Here is a 12,642-nt window from a genome sequence, read left to right as displayed (position 1 = left end):
GTTCCACGTTAAAAAAACTACCCTCATGATATAAAAAAGCTTAATACTAAAATAAAAAAAGTGTGGTACAAAAATGAGTGTGAGTTTTTTGCATATGAAATTCAAATAACAGGTGCTTTCTTAGACTTATGGGTTCACCATTTAAATAAAATAAAATCCCGGCGGACCTGGGCCTCAACCAACATGCGTCTCCAGCTAGCTCGGTCCCTAGCTAGCCTGTCTCCAGTTTCGCACACCAAGTTGGTTGAAATCTTCACTCACCTGCGTGCGCCACCTGAGTCGCGGTCTTCCTCTACTGCGCCGCCGTCCCCTCGGGATTGGATTCGAAGACCCTCCGGGCTGGAGCGTTGATGTCCATTCGCTCTACATGACCTAGCCATCTAAGCCCGTTGCACTTTAATTCTGCTAACTAGATCAGTGTCGCTGTACAGCCCGTTATAGTTCGTCGTTATATCTTCTCCTACATTCTCCATCGAAGCATCCTAAGACGTTCTCATCTTTCTTTGACAGGGTCCAGGTCTCATAGAACCGGGATGATGAGTGCCTTATGGATGGTGATATAAGATGCTCGAGAGAGGGACTTTACTTCTCAATTGCTTTCTAAGTCCAAAGTAGCAGCGAATTGCAAGAGTTATTCTTCGTTTGATTTCAGCGCTGGTGTCCTTGTCTGTGCTTATAGCAGCGCCTAGGTAGGCAAAGTCCTTAACTACCTCGGAGTTATAGCTGTCCAAGGGGACGTTTTGTAAAAGACGTCGTTGTTAAATGTTCTTTTTTGATGACGAGCATATACTTGGTCTTGATTGATCAATAAACCCATTTTCTTTCGTTCCGTTGCAATGCTAAAAATCCGTCCACTGACATCACGCTTTGATCTTCCAAATATGTCAATATCATGGGCGTATCCAAGTAATTGGATGGACCTTTGGAAGATTGGGCCTCTAGTGTTGACGGTATTGAAGAAGTCGCATGACAGTGCATCGCCTTGTCTAAAACCTTTTTTGACATCAGACGGTGAGATCTTTTTCAATCTTGATGGAGCAGCGTGCATTCTCTATCGTCATTCTGCGCAAACAGATAAGTTTGACAGGGATGCCAAAACTAGACATTACTCTGTAGAGCTTTTCCCTATAGATACTGTCGATTGACGGCTTTAACATCGAAAGAGATAATCGTGGGTATCGATTTGAAGCTGCTGGGTTTTTGTCAACATCTGCCGTAGTGGTCTGAAAGCACACTGATAAGGACCTATCAGGATGTTGACGAATGTTAAGGAGACTAATGCCTCTGTAGTTGGCACAATTCAGAGGATCTCCTATTTTTCGTATCGGGCAAACTAAGCTGAGATTACACTCATCGGGCATGCTTTCTTCCGACCATATTTTGCAAATGAGTTGGTGTATCCTCTGTACCAAGTCATCGCCTGCTGCTTTGAATAGTTCAGCAGCGATGCCGTCAGCTCCGGCAGCTTTTTTAGACTTCAGTTTAGATATAGCTATTTTCACTTCTAGAGTTCGGGTAGGCGGGAAACTTTGAATCATCATTGCCTAAAAAGATAACAGTTGATTTGCATCAACTTAAAAGAGCATGTTAAACCAAGAAAAATCATTTAAAACATAATGAAAAGAGAGAAAATTATATTAAAAATTCTTTCTTTCGAATAAAGTTTCAGAAAACAAGATTTTCTTTCGAGCTAAATTTTTTTAGACTCTTGTTTTATTTTTGTGCTCTGAGTACGAATCTGACATTCGCAAACCTAACAAAATTTTCCATTTGTGTGTGTGCTTTTTTATTTATATTTTAAGTACATGGATATTTTCAAAAAAAATGCAGTTTTTAAAAATTCTTTCCACTTTCTTTTATGATCTAACATTTTTAGAAAATAAGTTTTTCTTTTTTTTTGTCCGCTTAAAGAGGCAAACAGAGGAAGTAGTTATTTTTGGTTTTTAAATTCCGGAAAATTTGTAAGAATTTTTAAAATTAGAAGTCAAAGAAGTTTTTTTTTTCGCTTAACTTTTAACTTATTCAGTTAATCCGTTAATTTTTAAATATGTTTACAAAACAATGCAAAAAAAAAGACGATTGTCACCCTGGGAAGGTAGCTCATAATTGTCGATATGCGGCTTCAATTACTGCAGAAAGTGGTCTTAAAATTGAACCTTTTCGTTGGAATTTATTCGAGCCAGACATGGCAGCAATTTTTCGAAATCATTTTAAAACATAAAGGCATACCCTAATCTTTATAATATGTATTTAAAAAAATAGTTAAAATAAAGGGTTTTCAAAAATAAATTATGTGTTCAGTTTTTTTTTTTGAGAAATTAAACAGTATTTAAATTTTTGAAGATACATTTATTTTGCATGTATTTTTAAATCTTTAAATTAAAATACTATTTTTGAACAGATTTTTTGGATAAGAAACAAAGTTCGACTGGCCTTGTCATGCATTTAATTTTATTTTTTGAAAAATTAGGTAATTTTTACGATGTTAAAATATTGTTTGCAGAGACAATTCTGTATTTTTCAATAATACACCTTTTTTGAAAAAAAAAGAATTCAAAAAATTAACAGTTTTTTTTTGATATTTATTTATATAAACAAATTGAAACTTTCTGTTTTCGATTCTAGACCTCATGTGACTGGAAAGGTTATTCCACAGTCTAACAGCATGAACGAAAAATTGCCTGCGCGATGTCAAACACGTAAAGGTGTGACAAAAATTAAGTCTGTTACATAAATACATACATAACTTGGAGTCTTTCTAACAATCAATTTGAAGAGTTAAATACAACAACGATATTTGAAGAAAGCTACCAGATTGCAATTGAAAAACTGAAAAGCTTGAAAAGAGACATGATCGAACCTACTTAGGGTAAAAACAAACCAAGGTTTTGCATTAAATACCACCTCTAGTTTGTGAGCTGAATGAGAATAAAGATCAGCAAACAGCTTACACCCGTATGTTATTATAGGTAGGACAAGTCCTTTCACCAGCTTTAATTTAATATGGGTTGGTAGTACGGATTTAGTAACAGATAGTCCTCTAAGTGAAGCATAAATCTTTGGCACAGCTGTATCGACATGGTAATTCCAAGTTAAGCTGTTGTTAAAGACCAAACCTAAATTTCTTACTTGGTCACCATATTCAATAATACAATTATTAAACTTAAGGGAAATTGTCTGGGTTTGATTAGTTTATTGAAATTGAAAGAGCTGTCGTTTTTTCAGGATTGAGTTTAAGTCCGTTCCGTGTCGACCAATCATATATAGCCTGTAAATCAATGTTTATTTTAGTTATTGCATCCTTTAGCATCATCTCGGGAAAACTAATATATAATTGGAAATCAAGACAAAACAGAGGGCAGATCATTAATGAAAAATGAAAACAGTAAAGGTCCAAGGATTGATCCTTGAGGAACACCATTATTAACAGGGAAAAACGATTATATTCTACCATTACAAGACACGGTTTGCATACGATTGGTCAAATATGAGTAAATTAGTTTTTTAGTTGCGTCAGAGAAGCTAAATAAGGTTGTCAATTTATCACAGAGAAGATTATGGTTTACACAGTCAAATGCCTTTGAATAGTCAAGTAAGGTTATCACAGTTGCAAATCTACTGTCTAAAGCAAGTCTTATGTCGTCAGATACGTTGAGTAAAGCTGAAACACAATTATGTCCAGAATGATATCCAGATTGCAAAGGATTCAATAATTGCTTGTCTTTAATATAATATTTTATCTGGATATTTATCAGACTTACAAAATCTTTTAGATAGAAAAGATAGGATAGCAATTGCTCTACATTCCTTCTTCTTTCCTTATTTTAGGATGGGAAAATTTTTTGTTGTCTTCCATAGGATGGGATATGTAGATATCATTATAATGGTGTTGAGTATGTGCGTTATTTGGGAAAGTAGGAAGGGTAGGAGGATTTTAATAAAGTCAGAATGAATATTGTCAAATCCGGTGCATTTAGATTTTATGGAGAAAATTGCTTTACCTATCTGATAATAATCTTCTGCACTTACCGTAAGGACGTTAGTAGTATGATTCTCTGTACGTCTAGAATACATTTCACAAAAGTAGAGAATTTAACATTCAAACCTTTCAAATCAATATTATCATCATAAGATTGAACATCTTTTCTCAAACCAATATTCTTAACTTCCTTCCAAAAAAACTTTGACGACAGATCTGAGTTAAATTTATTTTTTAAATTTGTATTTCACAATTTTACAAAATAAAGTAATCGTTTAAAGTCGTTAAAACGTCTCGAACGTCGTTATGAGACCTTTCTAGCCTTAATAGCATTAAGTATATCCGCGGACAGCCGAGGATATCTTCGAGATTTCATATGATACGTTTTTAATGTAACATGTTTGTTGAAAAGATCTTTAATCACTGATGTAAAGTATTCAATTTGATAGTTTACGTTAGATGTGGTGTTAATTCAATGAAAATCCATCGACATACATTAGTTAAATATGTTTTCAACATTAATATTACGAAAATCACGATACTGGAAAGAGTGCTGTGATTCTTTATCGAAATTTAAGTCAAGTGTTGAAAATATAAGGTCAGGGATGGATAATTGACTATAACATTTTACAATATTTTCATAACTAGTAAGGAAAACATCAATCAACGATGGCGCACAGCTGCTGAGTTAAATCAATTAACTCAGCTTGTCGATGAGCCAACTCGAATCCCTGACGTTGCAGGTCAATCCGCTAACCCTATACTTGTTTCTTACCTCTGACCCTAATAAATACACAATTAGTGTATTACCTCCTCTAAGCACATCAAACCATTGTATCGTATCTGCAAAATTCTCATGTCGAAAAAAACCAGTTAAAGAAAAAACTCCTATGAGAACCGTTTGCTAATATGAGAAAGTCAACTGGGACGGTCTCAATGAATTCTTCAGTAACTTTAACTGGTCACTATGCTTCCTCGATAGTGACGTGGATTCCAGCTCAGATATGGTTACAAATTTAATTCTTTGTGGAATGTGTAAAATCTATCAAACCCAAAGAGAACGCATGGTTTGATTGGAGCTGTAAAGAGGTTATTAGGATCAGAGATGTAAGTTTTCGTTGTTACAAAGCCACTGAGGAAAACCGGAATAAGTTCAAACAAGCTAGAAAGACATGTAATAGTCATTCGTCGAACCAAATTTTTGCATGATCAGTAATTAAGGCAAAAAATACTAAATGTCCCAAAGGTAGTACAAATTTCTGGTCATTTGTAAAAAATGTGCGTAACACTACGTCTTCGTCGGTTCCGACGCTTGTTTCCAATGACACTCCCTATGTAAGCTCGATTGATAAAGTCAATTTACTTGCAGCACAGTTTACTGTTAATTCGACGCTACCGGAAAGTGTCATGAGTCCTCTTGTTCTTGAGAGCGTAAATGATTCTATGGGACGAATCTTCTTTTGCACTCGTGCAGTGGCAAGAGTACTGAAAGGCCTTGACATACACAAATCCGCTGGCCCGGATAGTATCTCCCCAATTGTTCTGAAGAGGTGTTCTTCATCGCTGGCAAAACCACTGCGTAAACTTTTCCATCTTTCCTACTCTACAGGTCTCTTTCCGAGCGGATGGAAAATAGCATTTGTCCAGCCTGTCCCTAAAAAAAGGTGAATCCTCCTCCCATTCAAACTATAGTCCGATTGTACTTTCGTCCCTTTTCCAAGGTCATGGAAACGTTGATAAATTATCAGCTCAAGAAATATCTCGAAGAACGGAAGCTTCTTTATGACCGACAGTATGGTTTTCGTAGCGAACAGTATAACAAATCTTTACCTAGTTTTGGAGAAAATAAGATTATTGCACTTGATATTTCAAAAGCATTTGATAGAGTTTTTCACCAACCTCTCTTATCGAAAATGCGTGCTTTTGGTATTGATGAATCTCTTCTTCGTTGGATTAGAAATTATCTTTCTAACCGTTCAATACAAGTTGTATTGGATGGTAACAAGTCTGAAATTCATAAAATAAATGCTAGTGTTCCCCAGGGCTCCGTTTTGTCTCCGACAATCTTTCTTATATTCATAAATGATCTTATGTCTGCCACTTTGAATCCATTAACCTGTTTCGCCGACGACAGTACCCTCAGCTTCTCATAGTCGTTTATAGATTCACATCCTTGCCCTTCGGATGTGGAACTTAAACGGCAGCGTATGACAAGCTCATTAAATTCTGATCTTGACAGCACTGTACAATGGGGAATAAAAACCGTGTAGAATTTAATGCTTCAAAAACTCAATGCTGTCTCCTGTCGTTAAAGCGTAACACACCCCCGATGCCACTATTAGTGGCACTTGCATCCAAGAAACTAATCAACTGTCAGTACTCGGTATGTGTATCACAGATCACCTTTTATGGAACGATCATATATTTGATATTTCCAAAAATGCTGTCAGGTGCTAAGAATTTCTCCGACGGTGCAAGAAATTTTTCACCCCTTCTAATCTGGCTATAATCTACAAAGCTTTTATCCGTCCAAAGCTTGAATATAATTCGCATATCTGGGCAGGTGCCCCTAAAACAAGTTTAAATCTCTTGGATAGAATACAAAAAATGGCTTTAAAAATAATAGGCGATAGAAATATAATCGAAACATTTATATCGCTAGAACATCGTCGCAATGTTTCATGCATTTCGTTGTTTTATCGATATTTTTACATAAAATGTTCTGTTGAACTAGCCAGTTGCATTCCACCCCTTAAACGATTCATTCGTAATACTCGCACTTCCAGGAATGCTCATCAGTTTACCTTTGAGCTCAATTTCGGGCGTACTGTCAAGTATAGAGATTCTTTCTTAAATCACACATCGAGAATGTGGAATGCTTTAGCCAAATCTGTTTTTCCCTCCCATTTTGATGTTCAGAACTTTAAGACCAATGTGCATCGTTATCTCCTTTTAAATCCTTCCCTATTTTCCTAATGCTCGCACTGTATTTAAATATAAACATATAAAGGGTACTAATAACCCCTTGAGTGCCTGCAAATTATAAAAAAAAAGAAAAAAAAGTTAGTTAAGAAATGAGTTGGTTTAAATATAAAAACTACACAATTTTGCAACTTTTGTTAGGAAACTTTATAAGAATTCCATATTATATTTAAATTTTTCCAGCACATATAATTTTACATTCTACTATTTTGTATGTTTCTTTAATATTGCTTCACGCTTTTCAAAAACTATGCAACTTTATTAATAACCGTCAAAGACTGTATCGCCATAATAATTCCTTGATAAATTGTAGTTCAAAAGTATCCCCAGAGCAACTTTGTGCAGTTTGTTTCTGCTTAGAATCCCTTAGCATTTTTCAAAATCCTGGTATTAGGATGAAAGTGACATTTTCCATTCTATTCATTATTTATTCTTAACCATAATGACAGATTACACCATCAAAGTCTGTTGTACTAGTTGCAGTCTCAAAATTATGATAAATGTTTCCTTGATGTGGAACCAAGTGATGTGATGGTTAGAATGAAGATGGCTCATGATGGTGTAGTGATTGTTTTTGTTCTTCCATCATAAAATCTGACATTCCATAAATACTATAATTTTCTATAAATTATAGTTATTTCAAGAATTTTTCGATCAATCAAAAGCTATTAGGTATGTTCTTGTGCGTTCACAAGTAGAAAGATAAAAGCAGGTTCACTTCATCATACTCTTACCCTCCCGCTGTAAATATTGGCCTTTGACATGTGTTGTATTGTGTGTAATATGTAATAACTTCTCCTTGTCAACATTTTTATTGTTAGATATAAATCATTGTCCCGTTTATGAATTTGAATATCAATTTATTTGAAAGTCAAATTTATAAGAAAATTCATGCGAAGCGAACAAAAAAAAATAAATAACAACTAAAAAGGATCGAAAAGAAGAAAAACGAAGAAAAAAAAATTAGCAAAAAGGACGATTTTATGTTTCCAGGTGAAGAGATTTTATTTTATTGGGCAGAATTTACGGATCCTTGAACCGAAAATTTATCCCTAGGAATATGTTTTGCATAGTATATATTTTTTTTTTTACCCAATACCCTTTGTCCAATTTTTCTTTTATTATTTTTGGAAGAGGAAGGGAAAATATAAATATATACAAAATTGCAAAAAAGAAGAAAATTATATGACTCCTTAGACTTTTTCAAAGAAATCGAAAAAAATGATGAATCAATGAGCAACACTAACGTGAATGGTGTAGGAACAAATTTTGAAATTTGAAATATCTTAACGTAATGAATATAAAACAAAAATTAAAGTCTGGAGGGTTTTGTTTCTTCTTCTTTTTTTGTTCCGTTTTCTGTTTTCGTATGAAACCTTTTTTGACATCCTTGGTCCTTACATATATAATGAATATAAAACCTTGAACTTGTCAATAAGAATTATGATAAGCAGTATTGAAAATTTATCTGTAAGCCTTTTTTTGTGATTTCTTTCTTCTTTTTTTTTTTGAATCTCGAAAACCCTTATTAAGACAAATTGGATGGGTTATTTATAAAATTATCTTCATTACTCACGGTATTTCGTATTGGCAGTTGTGAATTCCATATATGTGAAATAAATATCTTTTGAAAAAATTCCTTTTTCAAGGTTTTGTATTTTAATTTTTGTTTGATTATTTTTATTTCTCAGAAAAAGTTAATGAGACTGATGTTGCTGACTCAATTGTTTGTCAACCATGGAGTTCACGAATATCAAAAATGGCTCAACCCAATTTGGATTTTACAGGTATGCACACATACATACATATGTGAATTGTTATACATATAAATTGAGTATTTCTTTTTTATTTATTTTTTACTGAATGAATTAAATATGATTTATATGTCAATTTATTTGGTTTTTCTTTTTTAATTTTAAAAAACAACAGCTCCAGAAATTCAAGCACATTCAACGTGTAGCATATTAAGTGATATGTTTTCACTTGGTATGGTTGTTTGTACGATTTTCAATCATGGCCGACCACTTATACAAGCTGGAAACTCTTCGTCGACGTATTTGAAACAACTAGAAGTGGTAAGTTTTTTTTTAGAAGGAATTTGTTCTAAATAAAAGTTATAAAAATAAATTTAAAATTTTCTTCTTAAAAAATTTTGATTAACAGGGTACTTGAGTTTTTAAGTTAGAAAAAGACTTTACTGAAAATTAATCTGTTTTTAGAAACTTAAACTAAGATTACTAAGCGGAGGAAAAAATATTAATATATGTGTAATAACTGACCATTTCTTCATAATTGTAATTCAGGATAAACTGTAGGCAACAGTATTGTATTCTTAACAACAGGAAATGTTTAAAATTGTTTACAACCATGAAATAGAAATCTTCTCGAGGTATGCAAATTTATAAAAACTATTTTAAGCAGCTCTTGAAAATACTGGATTCGAAGATCACTTGTGCTTTGGAAATTGGCATAACAGCTTTAACTTTCTAAACCATTTTAATTTGTATTATTTATGTGCAAAGTATATCAAAAACACTTCTTTTTCAGATCAAATAGCTATTCATAATTTTATCAGATTTAGGTATATTTTGTTCATAGTAGGTTATCTTTAGTCTTTTTTTATTCCAGCTTGTATATTATTAAATTGATTACAAACGAAAAAGTTTATGAAGGAATCCATAGTTTTGATTGATACGAAACCTGGTAGAAACTTGGTAGGGAAAATAGTGTCACACTTCATATGGTATGTTCTTGGCCATGTTGACCATTCAGGGAAATTAAGAGTCAGACTCCATAGCAAAAATATGTGCAACAATACTATTGACAAAAGTCCCGAACCCTAATGTGAAAGAGAAGCAAAATCAACAAATAAAACAAATGTGAAAAGCCCGGCGAAATATTACTAAGTTTTGTTAGAATTAACATGAGAATATTAACAGGGCTACAGTGCGTTGGACTGTCGTGGCAGCGATCTTTGGTTCGATCCCTGCCTGTGCTTGGGCGGACCCAGACTTTTAATCAGGGGGGGGGTCACGCGCTTAACATATAGACGAGTTTTTACTTACAGCTTAATATGTGCTTTAAGGGAGGACAACAAAATTTAAATAACTTAATAGGCATCTTAAGCTTAAATGTAAAAATTTCAAAGGCTTAAGTGACAACTTTAGTTATTACATTATTTAAGAACGCTATTGTATAGCAAGGTGTAGTCTTACTATTTAATTTAGTAGACTTTCTTATTATGTTTTCTAAATATGCCATATTTAAGATTAAAACACAATATTTTAGAGGGTTGTATTGATTTCATAGACGAAATTGTTCTGAAACTTTGCTTTCTTCTAAAAAGAATATATTCTTTTTTGTTGCCATTTACATACATTAATGCGAAAAACGCTACAAAAATTCAAAAACCCAGAAAATGAGAAAGAATCTGATATTAAGAATTTTCTGTTTTTTTTGACGTAGTTTTTTCGGACTCAAATTTCGGGAGTCTATTTTTACTATCGCTATCAGTCTGCTTTCTCATAAATTGGAGCTGATGCTTGAAGATATTTTGATCTTAAAGGAGTCAACAAACCCTTTAAATTATAGAAAGAAAAATGTTTGGTTCTTGAATTTAAGAAAATAACTGCATTTATGTAAAAACATAATTTCTCTGAACATAAAATACGAGTAAAAACCAACTAAGGTAAACAAATAAGCTGGGAAGTAACTTTTGTATGGCAGGCACAAATAACACGTTTCAGAAGCTCTTTTCACTTCAGTTCTCAAGATATTCAAAACTTTTATATAAATAGAAATGAAACGTGTCACTTTTGTTGTTTTGGGACATTTAAATCTCAGTTTTAGAACATCTAAAGCAAATTCACTTCAAAGTGTAGATTTCTGCAATTTGTAACGATCTTAAAAGTTTTATACCACAGAAAATCAATTTTGAAAGAAATATGTTGGGCGACTGTAATACCTCCAAAATAAATAAATACAAAAAAATAATGTCATTTTCGATCATCAAAAATCATCATCCATTTGAAAATTTTACCATCATCGCCAAGAGCTTGCATTGAAAGAGAAGATTATTGAAATCTGTTGTTTAAGTTCTGAGAAAATTTGAAAACAAAATAACGGCTTTATCAGGGTACCCTTCTGGAGCAATTCCAAAATATGTTTTTCTTGTAGAAAGAACCCGAAATAAGAAAAAAATTAGAGAAAGTTCTAAAAAAATCTATCGGTTCATTTCTGCAAAAAATTCGAAATTTTTAATTTACACCATCAAAATTTGTATGGAGACTGCTGTTATTTTTGGTATAAGAAAATGAAAAGAAACGCCTAAGGCTAATCGGCTTAGTTTCAATCGGCACAGTGGTTTAAACTTTAGGGTCCAGAACAGATAGACAGACGGATGGAATGGGGGACCCACTTTTTTCGACTTTTATAACATCGTAATGTCATATTTGATCCGAATTTTCTTAGGAATGCCCATATACGTAGTTCCTATGTGTCGAAAGTAAACATCACTATTTATGTGCATACAAAAAAATAAGAAGGAATTGAAGGTTAATTTCAGGAATTTAAAGGCAACTTAATAAAAAATTGAAGATCTTTTATTCAAGGCTTCTTCTTAAAAACCTGAATATTTGCTCTTTGTCTTGGAAACAAATTTTATGAAAATAATTTAAAGCATTACTTAAGTTACAAAACTTTTAAATTTTTTTGACAGCAACCACTTTTTTGTGAATGTCGTTATTGCTAACAAATCTTTACTTATACAACTTAACTATATAAGCTTTATGGCTCATATGACCCCCCCCCCCTGGACGGTTCATTGTTCAAAATTTTATGAGTTTTTAGAATAGGGCTGAATGTCAGATTCATATTACGAGCCTGGTCAAGCCCTCAATTTAAAGTGCTACTTTTTGCAACAAAGTTTAGAAAGTAAAATTCAAATTTTGTTTTCATATATAAAAAATAAATAATTCAAAATATAATAGGGATCATATCCATTCACCCAATATGATTTATTTTGAAAGGAGTTCCTACAAAAATACAAACAAATTATTACAAATTACAAATTATCTGGATCCACCATTGTGCCTGTGCCATCTAAAGTTTTTTTTCTCCAAGAGTAATTCTTGTCATGAAAAGTGCTTTTCCAAATCAAATAAGCTTAAAACTGTAGGTCCTCTCCATTCCTGACAATAGTACTCGCACACTGGAATGGTTGAGAGTTGTAAGTCACTAGGCCCTAGTTCACTATTAGTTAGGAAACCACATATCAGGAAAATGCAATGCTCTCATTCAGGAGAAGTTACAAGGTGGGACCTGACAAGCTATTCTTCCTAATGGTATACCAAATACTCAAGTTTATCAAAGATGGAAACTTAGAGCAAGAATAATAAAATGAGAACCTCATACATTTCTAAAGGGAGCACAATAGATCCTTAGGTCCGAATAAATAATTGATCACAATTTAATTAACTTGAGAAAATGAAGTCAAGAAATTTTAAGCTAAAAACTTGCCCATGCGCTTGTTAATTTTTGTCCTCAAAACTTAAGATCGCAGGCTTATATTTTCTTAGTTTATGAGTCTATCACATACTATAAGAACCAGCCAGCGTAAGGACTTTGAGTTGCCCACGTTTGTTGAGATTTTTGTGTCATTTGTTGCCCTTTTAAATACCCTT

At 33.1% G+C, this 12,642-nt stretch overlaps 1 protein-coding gene across 1 annotated transcript in view; it reads left to right on the top strand.

Moving 5' to 3' along the window:
- The window catches only part of LOC129946974 (SCY1-like protein 2), a 156,065-nt gene that overhangs the window by 72,564 nt on the left and 70,859 nt on the right, over positions 1-12,642 (top strand). The window contains exons 7-8 of the mRNA XM_056057360.1: positions 8,653-8,748; positions 8,891-9,036. Of these exons, the coding sequence (XP_055913335.1) occupies positions 8,653-8,748; positions 8,891-9,036 (242 nt within the window). The remainder of the gene's footprint in view (positions 1-8,652; positions 8,749-8,890; positions 9,037-12,642) is intronic.

Source organism: Eupeodes corollae, chromosome 2, assembly GCF_945859685.1.
Source record: "Eupeodes corollae chromosome 2, idEupCoro1.1, whole genome shotgun sequence".
NCBI classification, from domain to species: Eukaryota; Metazoa; Arthropoda; class Insecta; order Diptera; family Syrphidae; genus Eupeodes; species Eupeodes corollae.
Note: the sequence above shows the minus strand (reverse complement) of the source record. Positions and strands in the feature narration are given on the sequence as shown.